A 27,109-nucleotide genomic window follows, 5' to 3' on the forward strand; every position below is an offset into this window, starting at 1 on the left:
GGGGGGTGCTAGTGAAATAATTTCAGAAAGAAAAAGGAAAAAGTCTATGCAAACGTTATTATTAATAATAATTAAACCCCCACTTTGGGAACCCCTGCTCTAGATAGTACCTCATTCACACCAACGCTAGAGCTTGTTCGTCAGCGGAAGTGATGAAATACATCCGGAAGTTGACATTTAGCGCCAAATCTTGAGTCGAGCAGTGACAACAGAGACGCTTCATTGTAACAACCATGGATGTTGCTCGCAAAATTAAGACAAAAGTGTCCGCTGGCTTCAAGATGCGGGGACTTATACTTCGACCGTATGTATTTTAATCATATTAAACCGTTTTGTTAATGTTGTAACGTTACTGCTGTTTAGTCAACAAGAGCGTTAACTTCATACAAGATATCTGTCGCCTCAAAGGCAGCGATAGTCTGGAAGCGGTCGGCTCTGTCTGTCTAATGTTATGGCAGTGACAACCTGGAAATGTAACTTAATGTGGGCAATGGTTTTGTATAGTCAGGTCTACCTTAAACCGCTTGACGTTACACTTGACGTGACAATAAACAGTAACAACTCTTAAGATATTTCAACTGCTTTTAGTCCCCCACCTTTAGTATACATTTCTACAGTGATTCCAATTCTACTATGTCCAATTTCAGCACTTTAACTTCTACTGAAACATCCCCTTGGTGCTCATGTAGAAAATAAAAAAAGATCAATTTAAGGTTAATGAACCTGGTTGCAGGGATTACCTCAGCTGCTTTCTTTAAATGCGGTCATACTGAAAGATAAACTTCTTTCATGTTTACACTTAGGGTGACTCTTTCTATGCTCCAGCTTAAATACAAAATATCGTCTAATATGAACATTTTGAAAACATTGCAGTCTATTTCTTAAGCAGGACAAAATATAGAAGTCATAAATGTTTTCTGGAATATTTGTTATCGAAAGCAAGCACACACATTTTCTCTGGGAAACTCTTTATTAGTTTGCTTTCATATAAGCAGTCAAAAGAAAGAAACATGCATTTTTTCTTGTTTTTACATGCATGGTTTTTGTGCACCAGTGAAGCCAGCAAATACCTACTGGAGGTCCTGGAGTCTGTCAATGCCACTGAGCTGGATGACATTATTGAAAAGGTTCTGGATGCAGTGGAAAAGCAACCATGTAAGTACAGAACTACCTGTCTCAAAAGATCACTGTTTGTTTTAGAGCCTGGCAGGTTTTCATCTTATATGTTGTCTAACATGCAAAAGGGTGGAACACTAACAGGATGGTTTCATCACGTTAGACATTGTCCAGCAGAGCTCGCTTAGACTTACAAAACTCTGGCAAGCAGTCAGTATGAGAGACAAGAGGCAGTCAACCCTTGTGCAGAATCTTCTGCAGCAGTACCTAAGGGATGCCAGCGATTATTCAATTATTCGAATATTCGTTACAGTCTCCATAATCGAAAATTATTTTTAAAATTCGATTTTATTTATATATATTTTTATTATTATTTATGTTTGTCTTTTTTTCCTGGTTAATTTATGTTTTTTTTTTTCCTGGCTTAGTTTTCAAGGAAAGAAGAGTTCCTCGTGGAATTACTTCAAACTGACAAGTGCAAATGAGGTCAAATGCAAGAGTTTTTTTTTTTCTCTCCCGCGGGGGGGGTGGGGCGGGCGTCGAATAATCGATTATTATTCGCCAGGGCTGTCCGATTTTCGATTTTGATCATGGTCAGTTTCTGGCATCCCTATACCTAATGTGTTTTTATGTTTACCTGAAGTTTGTTTGCCAGTTGTGACCGATGTTTGTTTTTCCCAACAGTGTCCTCTAACATGATAGAGCTGTCTGTGGTGGAGAGTGCTGTTCAGGATTGCACTCAGTCTTGTGATGAAAACATGTAAGTGTTTCAATTTGATTTACTGATCATAATACATTTATAAACTACATCTTTGCCTAAAAGTTGTTAAAACTCCCTTCCAGAGATAATGTTTTCAACATCATTGGAGCCTTTGATGTGCCCAGATACATTTACAGTTCGGAGCGGAAGAAATTTGTACCGTGAGTTAATCAGTTTCTTTGTTGTTTGTGTACAAATAATCCCAGAGTTATATTTTTTACCTTTTTGCTGCTGATGTAAGACCCAGTTTACATACTTACATATATTGCGGACAAAGTTGTTAACGGGTTTTTTTGTTGGCTTTCTTCCTTCAGCATTAGTATGACAAGCCATACAGCATCCAGTCTGTGTGGTTTGGCCAGAGACAAAGCTGAGTTCTTCAGGGAGCGCTACACCATCTTGCAACAGGTCAGTGAGTCTGTCTTTATCAAATTGGATTCAATGTCTTTGCTGCCAGTCCAGTGTGCGTAGTTTGCACGTTGTATTAATACAGACCTATTGTTTTGTAGCGTATACATCGGCACCAGCTCTTCACCCCTCCTGCAATAGGAGCTGCTGTTGAAGAGGGTCAAAACAAGTTTCAGGTAACACATCTTAAAATACTACTAGAAAATAAAACACATCCTAATGTTTTGCATTTCACTAACAGATTGTTTTCCCTTTTTATTTGTATTTTCTAGCTCAAGACAATTGAAGCACTGCTTGGCAGCACAGCTAAACTGGGAGAAGTGATCGTACTGGGGATGATCACACAACTGAAAGAGGTGACTTGGGGAGAAAAAGCTTCCTGTCTGTTCTTCAGTACATTTTATATTTTCAACTAGTTTCTTAAACATTTCTTAATTTCTTTTCAGGGTAAATTTTACCTGGAGGACCTAAGTGGAACAGTACAACTGGACATGTCCAAAGCAATATCCTTTCAAAATATTTGTTATAGCTGGTCATCAATAATTTGTATTGATCAATATACAATGCTTTTAAAATGGATGAATTCCTTAACTAGATTCTCACCAGTTTCATAATGGCCTGTACACAGAATCCTGCTTTGTGCTGGCAGAGGGTAAGACATCAACTCATTCTAAAAATGGCATTATTGAAAATACAAAAAGATGATTTAATATATAAAAATATAAAGTATTATCACAAACATTATTAGAAGGAAAGTTGTCCCCTTTGTCCTGCAGGTTGGTACGAGGACTCGGTTTTCCACGTCAATGGCTTTGGGTTCCCACCAACAGAGTCGTCATCAGGCACAAGGTCAGTGGATGGAAAACGTTTTTCAGAAGACATTTAATCACAAGAAAAATCAGTGAGCTGTCAGTAGAGATGTGCGCAACCTGATAGACATGGGAGTTAATCTGTAGCTTTTCACATTTTAAAATGACCCCAAAGCGAAAGAAGAATCTAGTATGACATCTGTGAGGTCGTTTTACCTTGTTGTTGATATGCGGCGAAATCGTCATTAAACTAAGGTGAAGGCCAACATCATTATTATTTTTTCAATCAAGAGTATTGAAACTGTCTGTAATAATGACATTAATCTTTAACGATGATAACGCTTTTAACCAAATATAATAGCACTGGGATGTTTACAACATATATGTTTATTACTCACAAGATATTAAAATTGGCATTCAAAGTTTGTTGCAACTCCCCTCATTTCTATTTGAGTTCGGGGCACTTAACTCTAAATTGTTTATTTAAAAAGAACAAAAATGTATGTGTAAGAACAGTTAGTCACTGATGCTCCTTGCTTTATTTCCAGAGCATACTACGGCAATCTCAACTTCTTTGGCGGTCCATCCACCACCTCAGTGAAGGCCTCAGCCAAGCTGAAGCAGCTGGAGGCAGAGAATGAAGACGCCATGTTTGTCATTGTCTCTGATGTGTGGCTAGACAGCGTTGAAGTGATGGAGAAGCTCAATGTCATGTTCTCAGGTCTGGTGTTGCATCATAGACTTCACAGGTCCCATATATGCACTTTATGAGACATCAATCCCACTTAGCCTTGCTTTTTGTTTTTTCTTACAGGCTATGCTACGATGCCTCCTACCTGTTTCATTTTTTGTGGAAACTTCTCGTCTGCCCCATATGGAAAAACACAGATCAAATCTCTCAAAGGTGAGACTTTTGGGTCTTCATCGCTTCAAACAAACTACAGATTTTTGAATGATGAATAGAAAGTATTTCGGAATCTAATTAGTTTTTCTGTTTTAGAGTCATTGAAGGTGCTTGCTGATGCTATATGTTCATACCCCAGCATTCACAGCAGGTAGGATCTCATAGAGTTCTTCCTCTATTCTGCTCTGTTTTAAGGTTCCCTGTAATGACCCATAGTGGTGCTATTGAGTAGGTCTTGTTTCTTTTGTGCATGTGCATAAGGAAGCTCATGTAGATAACACAATACACTCCTGCACTATTCAACTTTTAAGTTTCAATAAGTTTGACATGAATTTTGTTTGCAGTTGTCGCTTTGTGTTTGTTCCTGGCCCAGAAGACCCCGGTCCTGGCAGCATCCTGCCACGGTAAACATTCAGGAACATTAGCTTTTTAATAGAATTATGTGAGTTTTGTTCAGTGATTTGGACAAATGTTGCTACATATGTTTTTCTTAGGCCTCCCTTGGCAGATCACATCACGGAGGAGTTCAGAGAGAGGGTGCCATTTTCAGTGTTCACTACTAACCCATGCAGGTAACAGTCTTTTATGGAGAATGATCAGGGTTGATTTGTATGTCTTTGAGAATGTTTTTGACTGGTACCTTGACATTTTAAAGCACTCGACTGTTCTAGCTCTAACTGCTTTGTTTTTCCTGTCAGGATCCAGTACTGCACCCAGGAGATCGTCATTATCAGAGAAGACCTGGTCAACAAGATGTGCAGGAACTGTGTCCGGTTGCCCAATAACAATCTGGACATTCCAAACCATGTGAGTTTCAGCTTCTTTGAAGAACGTTCTTACCGAGTGAACTGAAACATAGAGTAGTTGCTGCAAAGATATTGGTAAATTATCCAACTTGGTCTCCTTTCTGACAAAACAAATGTGTATTGTCCTTTTGTTTTTCTAAAATAAATGATCTTGTCATTTACTCGTCCTCTTCGCAGTTTGTTAAGACCATCCTATCCCAGGGTCACTTGACTCCACTGCCTCTGTATGTCAGTCCTGTATTCTGGGCGTACGACTACTCCCTGCGGGTATACCCAATCCCTGATGTCATCATCTTCGCAGACAAATACGACCCATTCAGCATCAAAAACACAGACTGCCTGTGTGTCAACCCGGTGAGAAGCAACAGTGGTCCTTTGACAGAAAATGATATTTGAATTTCTATTGTATTTTGTCACTTATATCATTTGTAAATAATCTGTTTCTACAGGGTTCGTTCCCAAAAAGTGGCTTCACATTTAAGGTGTACTACCCAGCCAGCAGAACTATTGAGGACAGGTAGGACGCTTTTTTTTAGGTTAAACTTGTTACTTGAGATCTTTCATAACAGAAAACTATAGTATTGACCATCAGTAATGCTTATACTAATCAGTTGTGTTCTTGTGTGTTCACAGCAAACTTCAAGGACTCTAAAGGAAGTAAATGGATCCGTCAAAATCGTTTTGTACATTGCTTATGTATTATACTGTGTGTTTTAAATATTTTGGTGACAAATCTCTGTAGTTTTATGTATGCATCTGTGTATGTTCTGTCATGAATAATAAAGATTTTATTCTTGAAACTGGATACCTGACATATTTGTGTATGCACGATGATCAGCCTTTCTTTGAGATACCTCAAAAACTATAGTCTGCCTTTCAAGTCTTTGGGGATAGGTAGGTGGATTTTCAAAGTGGGGTCTGTGGCCAACGTTCTAATCTAACGTATTATATATTATTATAGATAACAAATTCAGAATCCATGTTTTATTTATTTTCTTATGTTGTTGCTAATTGAATTGGTGTCAATCACACTGTTTTATGGGAATTCTGTGTCAAAATGGTGCACATATGGTTAATATTGGTCTAGTAAATGTATATTGTGTTGTGTCTTTCACAAAACAAATAACTTTTTTTTTTAATAGAATTAGCTGCTGACATAATCTCTATATTAAGAACTCCCTGCCCTAAAAGCATTTCAGAACCTAATATATATTGGCCTATATATATATATTTTACTTTGAAAATCACTTGTCAACATCTTTTAAACTACGATTTCTTCTAGACTCTCTTCATGGATTAATTAATAGTACATAGTGTTTATCATTTTGTACGATATCGGATACCAGGTGCGTGTTAAAACCACAATGCCCACCAGTTAGAAGAACAGAGATGGGTAGCAGTTTAAAAAATATATATATATTCCGACCTTACCAAGATGGCGTCTTTAAGAAGACGATAACTTCCGGTCGTGCCCCCAGAATGCTTGTGATTACCTCAAATACATGGCGTACCTCTTTTGAATTTGCAAGAAAAACAAACATCTTACAGTACAAGGTAACTGCTGGCGAGCTTATTTCTTACCCCTAACTACTAATGATGTATAGGTTAGCTTCGACACCAACGTGAACAATATCATTTTTGCGCGTTTATTGCACTGAATAGTCGGAGTGTTTTGTATGTTCAAGTTAACAGACGCTTTGTTACCCAGGCTAACCGTTTTAACTGATGAACAACTGTTTCGGGCTTGCTACAATTGTGGCCAGTCATTTTGGGCATTTTTATCAAATATATCATAATTTAGGACTATAGTTCGTCCCCTCTCTTATTTGCAAGCGAAGCTAACCACCAACAATGTTTTAGTATCTTAAATAGGTAAGCTAACACAGTAGGTCAGCAGTTAACGAGCTGCCAGCTAACATTATCTGGTCTATTGTCTTAAATTAGCTGAAACAATATCAGTAAGAAAGAGACAAAAGTGGATTAAAAGGTGTGGATCCAAAATGAGTTTACAATTACTCAGATACTGTACTTCAGTACCATTTTTGAGGGACGACTTTACTTGAGTATTTAAACGTTTTGCTACTTTTACTTCTACCCCACTACAAATCAGAGGTAAACACTGTGCTTTTACTCCACTACATGTATTTAATATCTTTAGTTAGTTTGCAGATTCACATTAATAATAGCTGATTAAAGAAACCCTATCAGCAGTTACTTAAAAGGTTTCTCTTTCTCACTTTCTCACTGACAGGAGACAGTACAGACTGACATGGCAGAGAGAGTGGCAGAGATGGAGGAAGACATTGGAGACCAGCCAGCTGGAGAGGATGACAATGACTCAGACAGAGATGAAGAAGAGAGATTGTTTGCTTGGATGGTAAACGATGATATGGATGAGGATGAAGAGGAGGAGGAGGAGGAAGAGGAGGCGGAGGAGGAGGTGGAGGAGGAACAGCCTTTGGACACTGAAGTATCTGAAACGTTTGAGGTGGATACACCAGCTGAGCGCAGTGGTCATATAGCAGTGGTTGACAGAAACATCATGTATGTTTGGGGTGGATACAAGGTAAGGAGCTTTATTAGATACATGCAGAGGAGTTAATATATATTTTACAAGTTAAATTATTGCCTTGAAAGTAGAAGTAGAATGTGCCATGAAAAAATAATAATCTAGTAAAGTTCAAGTACCTCAAAGTTGTACTTAAGTGAATTATTTGACTAAATGTATACTCTTACACAACAGCTCTGGAAAACAAATCCTAAAAAACACATAATATTTATACACATATCATTTTATTCTCCCTCTATACAAGAATGCTCAAAACCATGGATTCTTTGACTTGTATCTGCCGAAAAACGAGATCTGGACATACAACATGGAGTCAGGAGTATGGTAATTGCTTTTATATTTAAATTATATATTGATCCAATAGTCATGGGCCATAAATAACATAAAACTCTAAATGTTCACAGGACAAAGCATGCAGCCGGAGGTAATCTGCAAACGTCCAGGTCGGGCAGCTGTGGGGTGTGTGTTGATGGAGTCCTCTACTTATTTGGAGGTCATCACGCCAGAGGGAACACTAACAGGGTATAGTTTGTGTGTTACATTAGTTAATGTCCTCTGTCATTTTGTTTTAAATCAAAAAGACCTTCGAGCAGGTCAGCCTGCTGTCTGAGATTATGTTTCAGAACTCCTGTATTTTGTGCTGTGCTTTGCAGATATACCGCCTGCCCCTGAGAGCCCCCGTGCTTGTTTGGGAGGAAATGAGGGATCTTAAAGGACCCCCTCCAACCTGCAAAGACAAGCTAGGGTGCTGGGTTCAGAAAAACAGGTTAGTGATGACTGCCTTTTTTCTCTTGGATGTTGCTGTTAAGATGAATGTGTTCTCTTCTTATGCAACATCTGAATAAATGCTCAATCAGTCAAATTGTAGTGACTGGATTAGGAGCTTTTTACTATCCCACTATATTTTAGGAAAAAACTGAAATCCTATGTGCCCATACAGGGTGTCCGCGGGGACTTAAAAAGTATTAAAAGTTGATAAATCAATTTAGCGAAAATTAAGGCTATTAAAAAGTATTAAACGGCATCTTCCAAGGTATTACATTTTGTAGCTTGTTTTCAATAAGTATATGAATGGTCCAAAGAGGTTGTATTCTACAGTCTGCCTGAATGTAATCATTGCGTTGGTGTGTAGTGTGATTCTGTGTAGTTTATTTATGGCATCCCGTTGGATTTGACATCATCTGAACAGGACATCGCACGCTCACTGCTTGATAGCGCGCGAAGGTCCGTTTACGCCGGTTGTTAAACAACATCGTTATGGGGAAATGCAAGTCTGCGTCCAAATGGTTGGAAGATAAGGAGGAAGGACAATCAATACTATAGTAAATGTGAGGTAAAGTGAAGTGTGTCGCCAATGTAACCGGTTAAAACTCAAAGTGGCGATGAGGTCTTAAAATGTATGGAAAGGGTCTTAGAGAAGGTCTTAAAAGGTATTACATTTGACTTCAGGATTCCTGCATATACCCTGCCATAGAAAGAATATAGTTTCATAATAAAAGGGTTGTATCTCATTAACTACAAGACCATAAGATTCCAACATGTTAGACCAATCAAAACCAATATCGTGGTATATTTAGTTATCAAACTAAATCTAGTCTTTTAGCACAAATGAGCTACATCTTTATGTTAAGTGGCTATCAAGTTTCAGCCATGTGAAACGATTAACCATAGTATTAATGGTAAATACAAAATAATGAATTTGCAATAGTAATCACAGATTGTTATCTTTATGGAGATACTTATTGTTTGCTATTGTTTCCACAGACTCATATTCTTTGGGGGCTACGGCTACGCTCCGCAAGGAACACAGCAAGGGACTTTTGAGTATGATGAATCATCTTCACTCGTGGTAAACAAATATATACCGTATTTAATATTATATAAAATATTTTAAAAGCTGCTCTTTCCTTCCATTGTAAAGACACAGTTTTATAATATTCTAAATAAATGTGTTTTTTGGTTTGCTACTGCAGTGGGACATCCCTGGAAGAGGCTGGAACAACCACATCCACATCCTGGACCTTGAGACATCAACATGGAGCCAGCCCAACACCAGGGTAAACACAAGCACTGACTAACAACATCACCTCACACAACTTCATCACACACTCAACTCTCTGCATGCAGCAAACAAAACCAAATCATTTTCTTCAAACAGCCTCCAACTCCTTAAAAAAAAAAAAAAGCATTATCCCTATTTTCCTGCCTTAATAGGAAGTTGTTATTTTATTGCTACTCTTAGACCCTCACGTGGTAATAACTGATTTTTAAACCAATTGTACTGTTGATATGGCCTGATGTAGGGAAACGCCCCATCACCCAGAGCGGCTCATGCTTGTGCCACAGTTGGTAACCGAGGCTACGTGTTCGGGGGACGATACAAGGTGAGGAAAATCTAAGCTAGAATTTCTCACGTTGGGTGTGGTTTTGCCTCTTTGTTGTAAATTCTTCTCATACCTACCTGTTTACGATCACATAATGAATTCTAACGCCCATCTCCTTTGGATAATAGAACTACAGACTAAATGACCTGTACTACATTGACCTGGACACGTGGGAGTGGCATGAAATGTAAGTTTGTTCTTCTCCAAGAGGAAAGAGTATAGTTTAAAAAAAACACCTTAATATCAGGTCATCTGTTGTGGATATTCACAACTGACATAACTCTTTGTTGTGTTCTCCCCTGTCGCAGGAGCGTTCCTCAGCCTGGTCCTGTGGGCCGGTCCTGGCACTCCTTCACTCCGGTGTCACCGGACCACATCTTCTTATTTGGAGGTTTCACCACAGAGAGAGAGACTCTGAGTGAGTTTGACACTAGTTCTTGATTAGCAAATACTTCCTCGTCACCTCAAAATGATCGCTGGTCTCACAGAGTTATTATCTGTATGTTCAGGTGATGCTTGGCTGTACTATGTAAGCAAAAATGAATGGAAGCCTTTCAAACACAGTCACACAGAGAGCCCGAGGTAATTCTATCGTATTACTTTCAACACCTTTTAGATTTTTGTAGATTCAGTTTGAGCCAAATGATCACTCATTAATGTGGCAGTGTGAGTGAACATTGTGCTATGTATTTCAGGCTGTGGCACACAGCATGCTCCGGTCCTGATGGAGAGGTGTTTGTGTTTGGAGGGTGTGCCAACAACCTTTTGTCTCATCACAGAGCAGTAAGTCATATTTAGTCCACATACTTTTTTTTACATTCTTTGAAATCCCCTTTACTAAACTTTTTTTCCTACTCCACAGGCTCACAGCAACGAGTTACTGGTTCTGAACGTTCAGCCCAAATCACTAGTTCGGTGAGTGTGAACCATATATATATATACACCAGGGGCCGTATTCACAAAGGATCTTAGGGCTAAAAGTAGCTCCGAACTGGCGAATTTAGGAGAAACTCCTAAACATAATGGTCAGTCTTAAATTTAGGACTCCTAATTTTATTCACTAAGAGCAATTCACAAAGTATTTTAGGCCTAAAAGTAGCACCTAAGTTTAGGAGAGCTTAAAAGTCCTCGAGAGGACTCCTAACTCAGTAAGACCTATTCACAAAGAATCTGAAAATGGCTGCGAGACGAAATGTTTTGGAGACAATGGAAGACTGTGAATTGATCAAGAGATATAGGCTAAATCGTGAGGGTATCAAACTTGTTGTGGAATTAGTGCGGGATGCAATAACATCCCCGACTAACAGGAATAACCCGATTAGTCCGGAAATAAAATGTTTGGCAACACTACGATATTTAGCAACAGGGAAAATGCAACTTTGCAATGCCGACGATTTAGGAATATCGAACCATCAGTCAGCCGTGCCATAAACCAAACCATCAACGCGCTCTCTAGACCACATATCATCCAACAGTTTATCCGGTTTCCTTTGGACAATCAACAACTACACAGGATCAAAGCCAACTTCATGGCAATTGCAGGTATGCCCGGTGTGGTCGGTGCTATTGACGGGACGCACATACAAATAATTGCGCCATCAAAAGATGAGGACGTGTTCGTCAATAGAAAGAAAGTACATTCCATCAACACGCAGATTGTTTTCATTCATCATGNGACCATATACGGGAAACTTATATATAATAACAACTTCTGCACTGCGATATTCAGGTCAGTAGCGCTTCTTACCCAGCATGCAAACTTTCTAATGGCAACCTGCTTCGACCTTTTAGTGCGACTGCTCCCACCCCTCTGGGCAAGAGAGAGGGCCCGAGATGAAAGAGAGAGCAGCAGGATTACTATTACAACACCCCGAAATACACACTGCTATCTAGGAGATCATTAGCGCTCAGGATACAAACCTGTGAGAAGTCACGGTGACCTACTCCACACACATAAACCTCTCACACTGTGTTGTCACACCAAATCTCACCTTACTATCTTTTCTCATGCGAGCCAAATCGAAAAAACAAATTACTGATGCTAAATTCTGAGTGATGGTGAGAAAAGAATGCAAATATAACTGAATCGAGGCCATAACACCGGCTCACGTTTGACTTATTTATTTACTTTGCTGACAACTCACCAGCTTCGGGCGACGTTGAGAGTTTCTGACCTTCATGTTGGCTCAGGGTTCTAATATCCCTTCTTTTCTTTTTATTACAAAGGGTTTTTGTGTCAAGATTCAACGTCACTAAGTTTTGTTTTTTACAATAACATTTTTTGGTAACAAACAATGTACTGTAACAGATCAAATCACTCAATGTCATCCCATTAATATAGTTTCATCATGACCCAATCTTAATGGCGTCTTGTGTCATACGTTAAGTGACGTATCACCACATATGCATGCTGTTGAAATTACCCACAGACCCAATTAGAGTTAAGGTCTGATTTTCATTTTTGTTAAAGAAACAACTTAAATATGTTTAGAACAAACCCTTTAGAGCCCAATGTGTTCGTCTAAAGGTGCCTTTGCATTTGTTCAAAAATATTACTAGTCAAACCATATAAAAATTAAGCAAACCACAGGCAGCACATTCTTATCGTAAGCAAGCTAGAATAGCACTTGATAAAAAAACATCCAGGTCCAACCTAAGCTCAAACATGAGAGCAGTTTCGGGCACAAGGCCTAGATAATAAACTGCATTTATCGTAATATTGAATCATGTAAATATTCTAAGAGATGTACAGCTACAGTGAAATGAATTGCTGTAACAGAACAGCTCTGGAAGAAATGAGATACTCCAAATGTTTAAATCTAACAATCTCTTATGGCAGCCTCCATTCCAATGTCTGTGAATTACAACCCGAGACATTGTTTGTCAGTAGGCTTATAAATACAAAATAAATGTTAATTTCTCAACCACATACCAATAAATGTTTAAACCAAGAACAGAAAACGCTGCAGTGGTTCATAATTCTTTTCAGAGATGTATATGAACACAATCTCAAACAAGCGCCATCTACTGGCCAAATGTGTCCAAGCATAAAAAAAGAAGTCATTTAATAAGGTTATTTAACAGGCCTACATTAAAAATATTAAAATAATATAACTGGAAATTAGGGCAGAACAGACCTGATTCAAGGCGTAAAACATTTGACAAACAACAGTCCAATAGGCCTAGGGTAGAGAACCAAAGGATGAAATAGTACTGGATTTGTTTGTTTTAGAAACGAATCATATCGTCTTACAAGATTGATTATCCCATCAATTTCTGAGTCTCTGGACTGTCAAGCTTATGCTGCTTGTTTCAAGTAATGCGTGTTGACAGAAAAATCTTATCACAATCTCTAGATGAAAAACCAAACAGAACCTTGCTATCTCTTTCTGATGAGTTAAGCTGATTAAGGCACACCGTCAACAGTGGTGGTAATCGTGCCATGTAACCCTTATCTAGGTCAGTTCTAACCGTGCACAATATATCCTCGTGATTTCCAAGCAGACTTAGCTTAGTACATTCCAAATGACATCATTTTCTAATACTATAAGAGCCTGTAATATTATGATGGCTTCAAGCATCTGTGTGCATCAGAAACAGAGAGAGAGTTGATTGAACTTCCTAAGAATCGGTTTAGAGAAACATGTACATATTTGATAGGGTGCTCAATTAAAAAATCGTATTTTAAATCGCAATTACGATTTTGGCTTGCCAACAATGTACGAAAAGAACATAATCCAAATGTTTTTTTTTTAAAGAATGTAAACTATTTTTTTTATTGGTTTTCGTTGAATTATACTTAAAGTTCAGGGTAATCAACTGTTAAAAATCCCCCCTACGTTCACATTTTTCTTTCAATAAATGATGTTTTCAAAGTAAATGGAAAATCGTTTGTTATAATCGTGCGATATCAATTATGGACCCAAAGATATCGAAATATTTGATTTTTGCCATAATCGAGCAGCCCTAATGTTTGATAGAACCAGTACCCCAGCTGACCGGTGGAGACATAACAAGTGCCTATTATCTCCTTACTTTTGTATAATGTCTCCACTCTGAAGGAAATTGTTAAAAAGTGTATCTTAAGTAGGAGGATGTACAAAAGAGCACACTGTGTGTTTACATGTGTAGCCCAGTTAGTTCCCTAGTTAATCAGGGAAGGGGCCCCCTGAGTTCGTTAACCTCAATAAATCTAATTAAATAGAAATATGTAATGTTGTCTTATTCTCTTAAATTATCCTGTTTATATTTGACCAACGTACCTTTGCTGTTATCTTGAGTCCCTTAAGCCCTTGTAAGCACGTAACTTTGCTAGTATTAGATTATGTCTATATGCTAAACATATACACACTGAAACGCAATTTGCTGAGTGACATATCAATAAATATATATTTAGAACTGTGTTGAGCACATGACACTTTACTTAATACATTAGTTTAAATACCTCTATTGATATAAATCACCAAATATCCACCTGGAATCAGTTTAGAATAGAGATCTCACATTCTTTACTCGTATACTTGTGAACAAACAGGAAATAACAGTCAAATGACCTTCAAAATAATGTCTGATTAATAATCCTTTAACTCGGAAGTTATTACAATCATATCAAAATATGTATAAGATCACATTTGAATACAATTCATCACACCACACACACACACACACACACACACACACCACACACCACGCCACACACACACACAACACACACACACACACACACACACACCACCACAACACACACACACACACACACACAACACACACACACACACACACACACCACACACACACACACACACACCACACACACAACACACACACACACCACACACACAACCACACAACACAACACACACACACCACACACAACACTAAAACCTCACGTGCCAAGGCCTGATGTGATCTTCAGAGCGTTGAAAGTCAAAATTATTTTAGTTCTTCACTCAAATGAGCAATAAAACCAGAGCGATACCTTACAAAAAAATTTTTTACTTTTTTTATTTTAATAAATAAGTGGTGACCCTTTTTCCTTTTTGAATGTTTTGTGTATGTGGATATGAGTATTTTGTGTTACTGTATGTTCAAAAATGTGTATTTTTGCTAATGTTGAGACATTGCCACTGTAATGTACTAGGCAGGCCGATTTTTGGCATAGGCGACACGGCTGGTCGCTAAGGGCGCAGATTCTGGGGGCGCAGCGCTGGTAGCTCTGGAGGGCAAAAACATTTGTGGACCGTTGGCGCTCATCACAATATTTCCAGTCTTGATGTAACAACATTCCTAATTTAAGAAATGTACACACCCTTTTCACCCCGGTTACACTTTAGATTTGTGCTCTGTAGCGAATGGTGCTGTAAGTGATGAAAAGGTCGGGGATGGTTGGGCTTATCAGCGCGCTCCGCAGCTCACAGCCAAACGTCCGAGTTGTGGGAGCGACAGAGCGAGCGAGCGATGAGAGGCGGTACTGGCACTCCTTCACTCGGTGGTCACCGGACGCTTGTTGTTATTAGGACTGGTGCTAGCTCCGCAGACGGGTAGAAGAAGGTAGAGTTTGCACAACCAGTGTGGATTAGCAGATACTTCCTGTACAGAATGATGCTGGTCTCAGAGAGTTAATAGGACTCTGGATGTTCAGATAATGAATTGGCTAGTACTAATGGTAATATCTGAATGGGTCTCAAACAGTCACACAGAGACCACAAAGTTAATTGTAACGTATTATGTAAACACATATTTCCAAGGCACTCCTTTATAATTATTAGGATAAATAAAAACAGGTTTTAAATCATTCCAATGTATACTATAGGACAGTAATCCAAAAATATCGTTTAAAGTTGGAGAGATACAAAAATATGCATAAATAAATGTTAACTAGGTAAAATACGATATGAATGAACAACAAAAATAAAAATAAGCTACATTTATTTGTTATTGGCTATGGTAGGTTATTGGTTATGTCCACATACAGTACTTATTTGATTATTAAAATGTAAACCAATCTTTTCCATATCGGGGTTTTAAAGTTGTACCTCCTAGATCAAGGGCCGTATTCACAAAGGATCTTAGGGCTAAAAGTAGCTCCGAACTGGCGAATTTAGGAGAAACTCCTAAACATAATGGGCGTGTCAGTCTTACATTTAGGACTCCTAATTTTATTCACTAAGAGCAATTCACAAAGTATTTTAGGCCTAAAAGTAGCACCTAAGTTTAGGAGAGCTTAAAAGTCCTCGAGAGGACTCCTAACTCAGTAAGACCTATTCACAAAGAATCTGAAAATGGCTGCGAGACGAAATGTTTTGGAGACAATGGAAGACTGTGAATTGATCAAGAGATATAGGCTAAATCGTGAGGGTATCAAACTTGTTGTGGAATTAGTGCGGGATGCAATAACATCCCCGACTAACAGGAATAACCCGATTAGTCCGGAAATAAAATGTTTGGCAACACTACGATATTTAGCAACAGGGAAAATGCAACTTTGCAATGCCGACGATTTAGGAATATCGCAACCATCAGTCAGCCGTGCCATAAACCAAACCATCAACGCGCTCTCTAGACCACATATCATCCAACAGTTTATCCGGTTTCCTTTGGACAATCAACAACTACACAGGATCAAAGCCAACTTCATGGCAATTGCAGGTATGCCTTGGTCGGTGCTATTGACGGGACGCACATAAAAATAATTGCGCCATCAAAAGATGAGGACGTGTTCGTCAATAGAAAGAAAGTACATTCCATCAACACGCAGATTGTTTTCATTCATCATGATAGGGGGACTTGAACGGCGGTATGGGCTGTTATTGAAAGTGTTTAAGTGCTGGAAATATGCTCATTGGATAATAGTTTGCAGGGTGCTTTTAATTGCCTCCTTGATTTAATGCAATTTACGTATTTTTATTGTTTGCTCTCTCTCTTTAACGTGTATATACAACATCATTATCGTGGTCTGCACAAACTTGTCATCATGTGTGTATTCTGCTAACTGCACTGTCCATAACTATTTGATAGGAATACTTTTCTAGCCTAGGCTATTTCCTTGTTTTTGGGTGATTTAGTGGGCTCGTTTGTGGGATGTTGCGGATGAGTTTCACCGAGACCGCCTACTCTGAACAACCAATCACCGTACTGACCGCTTCTAAACTCATGCACGAGAATCGACGTAATCCATAGCAACGGCGTCGTCACTCTTAGTGATTTATCCTTAGTATGAGTAGGTCTCAGCGGCTTTGTGAATAACTTTTAAGAAAAAACTCCTACGTAAAATGTTTTAGCGCGAGTTAGGAGCACTCCTAGCGGTAAGATAAAATGCTTTGTGAATACGGCCCCAGAATGTTATCCTTTTGTTATTTTGTACTTATGATGGCCTTTTCCCGCTCTTTAGGTTCTGTATGGAGGCCATTCTGCAGCATAGGGAGCGATTGTCTAATTACTGGGACTGTTTGCCTAAACACCTCCTGAACAGCCTCAAACAGAGGATGTCACGCGTCAACACACTGGAATCTCCTAGGCTACGAGAAACTCCAGTCCAGAGGATTGGATAATATACATGTATGTATGGATGAGTGTAATTGTCAAACCAGGTAGTCCTGTTAAAGCATAAGTTTAATGTGTGTGAACCAATTAAAAAAAAGAATCTAAGCAATAGTGAACAGCTGTGGAAACGGTCTGAAGAGGGTCCAGACTGTCAGACCATCCTCATAGCTGTTCATTACCTTTTCTGTTCATCATACACACTTTGAAAAGCCAGTCAAACCTTTAGAGGAGAAGCAGTGCCAGTGACGCACTAATGTGAGCGAGAGCAGAAATCATGCATTACAATTGGGTTATTCTTTGCTAAGCATACTTTTATTACTCTGAGAGGTAACTGAAAAGTGGTTTTCATTTCGGTGTTCTAAGATAAATTGATTGCTACTTCTGTACTGTAAACAAACATTTGATTAAGATCAAACTTGACACTATGACAGCGCTTCTGTGTTTAGGATTCCAGTGAGGTTTTATTGTTTAATGCTTAAAAAAGTTATTTTTCATCTTTTTGGTAAAACAATGTGTTGTGCGTGCCAGTGCAGTAGTATTCACCTGCTAAGCTTAGAGTATAGACAGAAAATCCCCCTCGTGCTTTTCAGGAAAACCACTGAAAGAAAATCCATTGTGTTATTGGAAAAATAATTAGTTTGGAAAAGGGGCGGGACTTCCCTTTCCTCCATAATGTTAGGACATCCTGTCAGATAACCCTAGAGTCCACCATAGAGTTCCAGTCCTTACACAAACGCCAGTCGCTTTTTCAAATTTCCTTCCTCAGAAGTTTAACTGATTTACTGACTAATGTCTTAACACTAAACGCAGCGGTGACCGGCTGGAACAGGTTTGCTTTAACAGTGCAGATTGAGGAAGCCTGTTGCTTTAACGTTTGGCCTGATCTTTAATATAGAGGTTTTCTAAATCCTGGATAATTTAAGATCTCAGACCTAAAACTAGTGCTTTGTTACGCAAGACTATCTCCTCCGAAGTCACAGGAATGTGAATTTTTATTTATATATATATATAGAGAGGTATTTATATATTTGTGAGGAAATGTGTGGTGGGTTCTTTTTTCTGAAAGAGGCTTTTAAAATTGTCATGAGTGACCCCTGTAGCATTTTATTTTAACTTAAAGAGCTGCGAGTGTATTGGATGTTGAGCCAAGTTGCACTGAAACGCCTGATGTCAGGGCTTTGTTTGAATTTTGCCTGGTTTGCACAATGTTCCCTTGATGTTTTGTATCGTACAACACAATGCATATTGTTACTTCATACTCACAGAATAAACGCATACCATAAGGTGTGTTCTGTTCAGCTTTGTTAATTTACATGTTTTCATTTTTGAAGAAATTGTATGTCAACAAATACAATCAATAATTAAAATAAAATGATTGATATTCAACAGGAGAGCTGTACTGTGATGCTTCTTGAAATGGAGATAAGGTTGTGTTCAACCCTCTCTCATTTCTTCTTGGCAGCCAGCAGGTTGGGAGCGGACACTTTAACTTTGCCTGGCATGTTCCTGGATAGATCAGTATCCTGCAAAACGGGATGAAGACGGAGGGGACACAGTTTTAATCGTAACATCAAGAAAAATGAATTTCGAGATGAAGCTGTCAATTATTTTTTCCAATTGTTGGTAAATTAGTAAAAAATAAGGAATGAAGATTCCAAGAGCCAAGGGACTCTTGAAAGTGCTTAATTTACATTCTATGACTTAAATAATTATAGTGTGCCATACAAAGGTTATAAAACTAGTCCCAAAAAAACAGTAATATATGTTAAAGTAAACATTACCTTGACACTGCGCAGCAGGTCTTTTTCTCTGGTTGAGGCATCTCTGGCTTTCATGAAGCTGAGAACTGCAGTGCGTGCAGCTGGTAAGAACAAAAAGACAATCAATTATTACTTTACAGTCTACTGTTAAAGCTTTACGAATATTAGTATAGATCACTATTCATACCTTTTCCTTTCTTCTGGGCCCCTGGAGTCAGTTTAACTTTGTGTCTGTGGGAAAACAACAGACTCATTCAGCTCCTGCAAACCTCACTTTGTCACAAAAAAAGTTCTGAGCACATACTTGTAGTTGGTAAGGGCGGTGTATGGAGCGCAGACTGGCACCGCGAACAGCAGCACGTCTTCAGGATGAGGCTGGCCCGACAGAGAGGTGAGCAGAGTCTCCGCTTCCTGAGGCAGCACAAAGAAACACTGAAGTTACACTGAAATAAAAGCAAAGTGGATTCAAAGGCATCATGCCGAATTCACACGCTCATCACCAACACGTTCTTTTAATTGCTGAAGAAGATATATCATGGTTAACAATATAAACCCACCTCTGCTCCGGGGTTGTCCAGGTCCAACTCATCTTCCTGAAAGACAGGACAACAACGTTTATTTACTCCGTTTCATTGTGCAAGTTTTATAATGTGTGCATACAGCAGTGTCTAATTCTATACAAAAAAACAGACAAATAGTACATTTCAGACCCTGGCAGTGCATCGTACCTTGTCTTCCTGTTCTGGAGCACCTCCCTCCTCTCCGGGTTGTTTCTCCTCATCACCCTCCTCTCCTCCCGTCTCTGTTTTTTTCACTGCAGCCTCCACAGTACGGGGTTTGGGAGGTGGTTTCTGGGGGGGAGGTTTCCTGACCGTTTCGTCTTTCCCCTTCCCCTTCTTTCCTTTCTTCCCCTTATCCTTCTCCTCCTTAGGGGAACCGGCTGACTGCAGAAGAGAGACACTTATTTATCAAGTCAGACTCAAGGACTGCACGACAGCCGTCAAGAGTAATGAAGTATTACATGCTACCATTTAAGGTGACATACAGAGTAAACAATATTTGACTCATCCTCACCCCGAGCAGCTGCATCATCAGCTCCCTGTCCTCGTCATCCTGGTCTTTGTACTTCTCCTTGATCTTCTTTAACTTGTTCTGCGGTGGCAACAAGAAAGAAATACAGAAACAACACAGGGAATTCATGTTAGAGATCGGTGCTTTCATTAAACTACTTTAGTCATTAAACAACTGGTATTCTTTCAGGGCCACTGGCTGTGAGGGAGTGCGGTCGTCTTTCAACCAGAAGGTTGTGGGTTCGATCCCAGCCCATGCAGTCAACATGTCGATGTATCCTTGGGCAAGATACTTAACACTGAGTTGCTCCCGATGGCATGGCCAACGGTGTGTGAATGTTAGGTCCTAGAGCAAGTGGTACTGCTCTGTATGAATGGGTGAATGACATGTAGTATGTAAAGCGCTATATAAGTACAGTCCATTTACATTGAGACATTATTTCATGTCATAAAGAAAATGTGTTTATTTTGTCACAGCTTTTGATACTGCACAGATGCATTTCTGATCACAGCTTTCTTTTAGCTACAGATAATGAGTGTTGCTTGCCTCCTAATCCCTAGTTAATTTACTATAGTGTGTTCTAGTTTTCCTTTGAAGCCCTGTATATTGTTCACGTTATATGACACAGTGATTGATCTGGTCCTAAGAACAGAACATCTGATCTTATCTCACTCCTCTTACCTTTTGGCCTCTCTTGGGCTGCGGCAGGGAGGGAACTCCTCCACCTTTGGATCCCTGATCGACTGCTGAGCCAGCAGATGGAATCTCAGTCTTCTCCTCCGTGTCGCAACCTTCCTGTTTCTGCTTCTTCTTCTTCTTGTCTTCTCTAGTAGCAAAGACAGTTCAGACATATTTCTAAGGGCTACATAGTACAATACATTCCTCTGTATATGACTTGGTAAAACCAGCCCCCTGTCTAAACACTATCTGTAGCTAACAGCATGTTAAGTCTGTTGTATGTGCTGAACAGGAAGAAGTGCATGTTAACTGTAAGTTGTTATATTGAAATGACATTCGTTTACCTTTTCTGATTCGCGGTCACGTGTTTCGTCACCTGTGAGTCTACTTCCCCCTGTAGAGAATTAATCAATTCCTTTATGATGTTACTTCCATAAAACAGTTGTAATATATAGCAATAAATTACCTGAGTGGTCACTTCCTTTTTAAAGCCAGGGTTCTGAGTATTCCTAGAAATAAGGAGATACACTTTCATTGTCATTTGGAACGATTTAAGAATGTTGGAAGTTGGTCGAGGCCTTTACCTTTGGTCAGTGTTAGCATTGTAAAGGTAACATTACCTGCTGGGCTGTAAGTGAGAGAGGGAGATGGTCGTATCTGGAAAGCTGAATTCTTCACTTTCCTCAGTTTCCATCTCCTTCTCCTCCCTGCTGTCTCCGTCTCCTTCCTCCATGTTTTCCTCCTCAGGAACAGCGGCCAGTTCACTCGCACCATCATCTGCCTTTTTAATCTTTTCGTCCACCTCTCCATCTCCTGCTGCTCTTTCCTCCCCCTGGTCTTCATTACTGCTGTCATCGCCTGCAAAAGCAAAGATAATCAGCTTTAAAGCCTGATCATAGTTTATGCATACACGGTTATTAGAGTGAACCATTTGGTGTCTTCTACCTATCAGCTCCTCTCCCTCCTCTAACAGCTCGGCAGCTCTGGATGAGACGTCCTCCATGTCCTCCTCTATGGTCTTCACCTTTCTCTCCCCTCGGTGCCGAGACACGCTGTCTTCGTCGACCTGCAAAGAGACAAGCCTGACATTGAATCGTTTGAAGAGTTAAACATTACATTACATTGCATTTTTAACATGTACTCAGAGCTCATGGAAGTATTTTACCTTGAAGAGGAATCCAAATCCCATGATCAAGTAAGAAGGTGGCAGAAAGTTCTTCTTTCCTGGTGAGAAACGTGTCAAAGGTTTGGTCCTCTGTTAGACATCAGCATGGTGTTGTGTTACAAAATGGGTACATATTTCATTTCAGTGTCGTACCTCTGATCATGAAACTTCCAGTGGTCAGATACTCTCCAGTAGGAGCAGTCTTCGACACCTGAACACAAATTATAGATATAAAACAGCTTATAAATACAAAATTATTCAAACATGTCGACGATATCAAATCCATTGTTTATGTATATTTCCTGCATGTTTTTCTTTTGATTCCCCCTGTCTGACAGAATACCCTGTATCTGTTATATAGATATGCATTGGAAAATAAGAGTTGTTAAAATGCTGTGATATAATGCATTGATCTCTTTGTAGACTTTTTTTGCCCCTATTGATTAAACATTAAATATGTTAAAGTGACTTTGTGGAGTTTTTATGACAGAACATCAAAGAAAAAACACAAGTTAACCTCTTAGCTTGTTAGCAGCCAATATGTGACTTTGTTATAACGTCAGCTCTAATCATTTAACTTACTAAAAATAATGGCATGCTGTAAAATACATACAATAATACACCTTATATAATTTCGCCTAATTATAATTTCCAGGAACTGTGAAATACATTTAAATAAATACATATTAATTGCATATATTTGTTATATAACACACAAACATGACAAGCTAGCATATTTAGTGGCCTGCTATGGATGACTCACCTGATGATGATGAACCCACCAGGCACTGGTGACGATTTTGGCATCCCAAGCAGCGCTGTAGCACACAGACATGGTGCCGGTTTCTGTCAGGGTGCGAGGGGGGACGGGGATACCTGAAGGAGCAAGATGGAGAGGAGGAGACACACAAAAATGAGTGGGAAAATGAAGTATGTTCACAAACTGTAGGTCAAATAGCGAATGGAAAAGCAAAGGCTTACCTGAGGGGTTTTTGATGACACAGCTGGTTGCTCCATGGAGGTCAGCATGAACATAGATATCTCCTGAGAAAATAAAGGCATGCATAAAGGGGATGAACTAGATCTGTTTGGAAGGAATATCATTTTCTTAAAAAGAAAGAGTGTGTTGAAGTTCATTCGTTACCTGCCCGGAGGTAGCGCTTGACAATAATCTCGTTCTGCTGCTGATCTCTGCCTGCGATGATGAGATAATTCTCTGAGCTGATGAACCACAAGAACTTCTCGAACCTTCCAAAAGAAGTCAATCAATTAACGGAAAGACTCTGCTGCTTGTCATGTAAATATAAAAATACTGTATCAAAGTCTGAATATGTAGAATTAAAAATAGTGATGTGTGTCTTACCAGTAGACTTTCCTGGCCTTCTGAATGGTGGTCACAGTCTGAACCTCTTTCAGGGTCTTCTGCGTTTTTTTCTCCGCAGATTTCATAGCCTTGAATGACATAAAGACATCACATTAACACTTACACTGCAATAAATCCCTATGTTGCATATGAACAAAGACTGGTTCTTGCCTAAAACCTGAGTGTAGAATCAAACCGTTTTCTTACCTTACCTGCCGCTTCAATGGTTTTATGTTCCTTCTTTTCAGCAGTGCGTTTAAAGTCATAGTACCTAAAAAAAACACGATGACAAAGTCCATCAGCTCTGAAAACAGCAACACACAATGCTCACTTCTGTGTTCGAAGGATTATGTTTGAAGCTACTTTTTGGCATTGGCATAGGCAGATAGGCCAAGATCCACATCCACCAGCATGGGCTTGTTCCCTTGCAACTTCTTGTTCTGTCCTTTGTCTTTATTTTTGTTTTTCTTCCCTTTTTCCTCCACCGCATCTTTTTTCTCTTCCTCTTCCTGGTCTTCCTCAGAAACATAGGGGTTCCTAGGGGGAAAGACACATATAAGCACATAATGGTCTAACAGTAGGCAGATCAGTTTGTGGGATTTCAGATGGTCTCACTTTAAGAGCATGGTGATATGATTGGTCTTCAGCTTCAGGTCCTTGATGGCGCAGGCGACCGGGTCTCCAGCAGCTTGTGCGTCTTTGACGATAGTCCCGATCTCAGTCCAGTCCACCTGATTGGCCAGAGCACTGCGCACCACCTGCAGCGCCCTCTCCACCACAGGTAGGTTCATCTCCACAAGTTCACCCTTTACTCTGTCCACCTCCTGCAACACACCAGACAAGATTTGATATATTTCAGCAAAGTCGAATTGAATTACTGTTGCATTCTTCTCAACAGCAACATTAATGATTGCAGTGATGCTGACCTGAGCTTGGTGCAAAGCCTCCAGTCTCTGCACATGGTCCTTCTTAACATTGTCCAACTTCTTCATGGCCTGTTTCTCCTGCTGCAAGGCCTTCATGTCAATCCTCTGACTCTCCATCTTAGAAAAGAACTCGTCCACTGCCTGAGTGAGAGGATCACAGTAGATCAAGATCCAATCATTGTCAAAGGTGTGGATTCACATTGTTAAGGAGAAAGGATCAATAGTCTTTTTCTAAACAAGGCCTCACGAAACTCAAGCAAATTAGAAGCTATGCCATTATTTACCTTATCAAAAGTATCAAACTCCAAATAGGGGCTGTTTGCATGTTGGGCAAAGAGGAATGGGTGGAATTCATCATACCTGTAAGTACACATCATGAAAATGAAAAAGGTAGCTTAAGTAAAAACGTAGTAACTTTTTTGATAATCAATTAACTGTTTCATGCAGAAAATACTGTCTTCAGTTTTTAAAATGTGGAGATTTGCTTATTTTCTCTGCTACTTTTAGTTTTTGGACTAACAAAGACATCACCTTTGACTTTGTCATTTTTCACTATTTTCTGACATCTCATAGACCGAAGATATATAAAAGTATCTAGGACATAATCAGCAGATTAATCGGTAATTAACTAATTGTTCATAGCAAACCCAAGTGTTAAACAAAACACACATACGTTAGCAGTTCTTCAGTGGGTTTGCCTGGGGTTAAGCTTGGTTTCTTCTCACTCTTTTGAATGATGTAGCCCTTGAACAAAACAAAGCAGAGTTTGTGAATACAACACATCTATAACAACATCCCAAGGAACTTATAAGTACATACTGTTTATGAAAGACTCTTTACTTTGCCACTGAAGTTCTCAGTCTTCTCCATGTAGGTTTCTGCAGTCTGCAGGGCTTCCAGGACTTTAGGTGCAACTGAAAAAAACATTTAGATCAAATACTGTGCTTACAGAAAAACTGAATAATGGTGACCTCTACTTACATTGGGCGACATCAACTTGGCTGTCAATTTTGACAGAGCCCAGCAGTCCCGCCTCTATCAAACTGTGTTCTATCAGAGTGGCTCCATAAGCTAGAAGTGTGTGAGGAAAGAACACCAAACATGGTTCAGTCTGTTGATTGTCTGATACATGATAAACAAATAAACTCAAGTGTATCTGTTTCAAGTCAAACATTTCAAACTGGGGGCTGTCTACTTACTAAGGTGAGGGTTCAGGACCTTTTTCACTTGCTCTCCATTAGTTGCTTTGCTGAGGATTTCAGTGAGTCTGCATGAAGTAAGAAAAAAGAGAGAAAAACTCTAGTATAAGAATAATATGTTTACTGAATTCTGAAGGATGCACATTTAGTTTAACAAGCACTTGTGAAGGTGTGGTTACCGTTCTAAACTGATGAGTGGTTCAGGGGGTCGGGCGTTCTCCACAGGGTACCGCTCTCTAACAGCAATCTTCACATCCTCTTCTGCCTCCGCTGTGCGAAACCGCAGCAGGTTCAGGATGGTGTACTCATGGTCTGCAAGAATGACGTTTCCCTGCAGATAGATATGAATAGAGCAACAAATGCACACACAAAACATGTCATGGTTCAGGTTTAGAGGGCTGATATGATCGAACGTTAAATATGTGCATCTCAAAATGTTCTCTCACCCTGTCATACAGTTCAATAATCAGGTGGTAGGCAGCCTCGTCTGAGCCAAACTGGAGGTCAACAATCCTGTCAATCCCGAGCTGCTTAACCTGGGTCAACCGCCGTGACCTCAGGTGTTTTCGGCACTACAGAAAGAGATGTTTAAATACTCAGTTCCATCACTACTGGTACATACTGTATATGGAGCTCTTGGTGAAATCTGACTGACAAAATATTATAAAAGCCTACAATACAATTAAGACTATACAGTCATGATAAAAAAGTTGTTCAGTGTTATTCAATTAACAAGATGTTCATACTTTCATTGCAAAGCCTGAAGGCATCATGTTCTTTGGCCATTCAAAGTCTGTGGAGTGAATACGAGTCCCAGACTCAATCAGGATAATAGCTTTGAAGTCAGGCCTGAGAAAAAAATGACACACTGAGTTAGCCTACATACTGACTGAAAGGTGGAATATGAGAATGTATATTTAGCAGGTTCTGTACTTTTGTGCAATTTTGAGGAACTAATACTGTATATTTCTACTCCGCAAGGTTTTTTGTGTAATGCAGTATTGCACCTTTATACATTTTCTTGCCAGCTGACAGATATAGGAATGTTCATACAAAACGTATAGTGAGCTTATATAATTTCAGTGAAAAGGCCACTGCCACCACTGCATAATTGTAATGTAAATATAATCACAATTTAAAAACAGATATTGTATTTGCAGTAGTGTATTTGCTTTATTGGCATTGCTACTCTAAAGCTAGTAGCTACATGAGACAGGATTGAAACTTTTGGAGGCAAGTTTTCCTCGAACTGTCTGTCCTTACTTTTGCAGTCGGATAAGATACGTCTTGTTGTCGATGTCGTAGACGTTGTTTACTCTCATGCCAATGTAGCTGTGAATGAATGAAGCAAAAATGAATGAATGGTTCGTCAACATTAGCAGCAACATCCAAATGAGCGATAGTTAGCTTAGCCACCTGGCTACTGGCAATAACACATATCACGTACTTAGCATTGATCTCGGCAATAACTGCCCTGATATCCATGGTGGTGAATCTCGTCTTCATGGTGACCGAAAAGTTGACTACAATTAGAGAAAATAAATGTAAACACTGAGAAATTCACATGTCTAGTGCAACATCAGCAAGGAAAACATGCAGGGGGACTACTGAACATGCGCACAAATGACAAGTTTCTACGGAAGCCGAGG

General features: G+C 39.4%; 3 protein-coding genes across 3 annotated transcripts; 2 read left to right on the forward strand and 1 right to left on the reverse strand.

Moving 5' to 3' along the window:
• The first annotated feature begins 161 nt into the window (after positions 1-161).
• On the forward strand, positions 162-5,608 carry pole2 (polymerase (DNA directed), epsilon 2). The gene is made up of 19 exons (XM_010797579.1): positions 162-304; positions 1,055-1,155; positions 1,801-1,876; positions 1,960-2,037; positions 2,191-2,284; positions 2,386-2,460; positions 2,557-2,640; positions 2,731-2,787; positions 2,888-2,936; positions 3,061-3,133; positions 3,642-3,814; positions 3,908-3,997; positions 4,094-4,148; positions 4,342-4,401; positions 4,492-4,569; positions 4,696-4,804; positions 4,981-5,157; positions 5,253-5,320; positions 5,437-5,608. Exons 1-19 carry the CDS (start codon positions 234-236, stop codon positions 5,453-5,455), a joined length of 1,587 nt encoding a protein of 528 aa, XP_010795881.1. The 5' UTR covers positions 162-233; the 3' UTR covers positions 5,456-5,608.
• A 666-nt stretch (positions 5,609-6,274) lies between these two features.
• Positions 6,275-18,691, forward strand: klhdc2 (kelch domain containing 2). The gene is made up of 14 exons (XM_010797581.1): positions 6,275-6,357; positions 7,055-7,369; positions 7,617-7,696; positions 7,777-7,894; positions 8,026-8,138; positions 9,137-9,221; positions 9,346-9,429; positions 9,676-9,756; positions 9,885-9,943; positions 10,065-10,174; positions 10,266-10,338; positions 10,452-10,539; positions 10,619-10,671; positions 17,147-18,691. The coding sequence occupies exons 1-14, from the start codon at positions 6,283-6,285 to the stop codon at positions 17,304-17,306; spliced, it is 1,494 nt and encodes a 497-aa protein (XP_010795883.1). The 5' UTR covers positions 6,275-6,282; the 3' UTR covers positions 17,307-18,691.
• LOC104968034 (nuclear export mediator factor NEMF) lies at positions 18,462-27,093 on the reverse strand. The gene is made up of 32 exons (XM_010797580.1): positions 26,908-27,093; positions 26,724-26,792; positions 26,207-26,309; positions 25,907-26,032; positions 25,640-25,791; positions 25,461-25,528; positions 25,243-25,332; positions 25,102-25,175; positions 24,935-25,005; positions 24,546-24,621; positions 24,262-24,402; positions 23,951-24,159; positions 23,699-23,872; positions 23,543-23,606; positions 23,336-23,424; positions 23,117-23,220; positions 22,954-23,016; positions 22,736-22,848; positions 22,126-22,183; positions 21,973-22,031; positions 21,753-21,873; positions 21,428-21,665; positions 21,274-21,316; positions 21,152-21,201; positions 20,811-20,955; positions 20,133-20,210; positions 19,787-20,002; positions 19,616-19,651; positions 19,363-19,469; positions 19,246-19,289; positions 19,080-19,159; positions 18,462-18,821 (listed from the first exon to the last, which is right to left on the reverse strand). Exons 1-32 carry the CDS (start codon positions 26,964-26,966, stop codon positions 18,744-18,746), a joined length of 3,198 nt encoding a protein of 1,065 aa, XP_010795882.1. The 5' UTR covers positions 26,967-27,093; the 3' UTR covers positions 18,462-18,743.
• Between the last annotated feature and the right edge of the window lie 16 nt (positions 27,094-27,109).

This window comes from Notothenia coriiceps, unplaced genomic scaffold (assembly GCF_000735185.1).
Source record: "Notothenia coriiceps isolate Sejong01 unplaced genomic scaffold, NC01 NC01_scaffold00038201, whole genome shotgun sequence".
In the NCBI taxonomy this organism is placed as follows: Eukaryota; Metazoa; Chordata; class Actinopteri; order Perciformes; family Nototheniidae; genus Notothenia; species Notothenia coriiceps.

Coding starts and splice junctions, on each gene's coding strand:
- klhdc2 (XM_010797581.1), top strand. CDS start 6,283: ATGCTTGTGATTACCTCAAATACATGGCGTACCTCTTTTGAATTTGCA. Junction 8,139..9,136: donor TGCTGGGTTCAGAAAAACAG/GTTAGTGATGAC, acceptor TTGTTTCCACAG/ACTCATATTCTTTGGGGGCT. Junction 9,430..9,675: donor GGAGCCAGCCCAACACCAGG/GTAAACACAAGC, acceptor GGCCTGATGTAG/GGAAACGCCCCATCACCCAG.
- pole2 (XM_010797579.1), top strand. CDS start 234: ATGGATGTTGCTCGCAAAATTAAGACAAAAGTGTCCGCTGGCTTCAAG. Junction 1,877..1,959: donor CAGTCTTGTGATGAAAACAT/GTAAGTGTTTCA, acceptor ACTCCCTTCCAG/AGATAATGTTTTCAACATCA. Junction 2,937..3,060: donor CTGCTTTGTGCTGGCAGAGG/GTAAGACATCAA, acceptor TTTGTCCTGCAG/GTTGGTACGAGGACTCGGTT.
- LOC104968034 (XM_010797580.1), bottom strand. CDS start 26,966: ATGAAGACGAGATTCACCACCATGGATATCAGGGCAGTTATTGCCGAG. Junction 26,033..26,206: donor CTTCAGGCTTTGCAATGAAA/GTATGAACATCT, acceptor CTCTTTCTGTAG/TGCCGAAAACACCTGAGGTC. Junction 23,425..23,542: donor CCATTGAAGCGGCAGGTAAG/GTAAGAAAACGG, acceptor ATGTCATTCAAG/GCTATGAAATCTGCGGAGAA.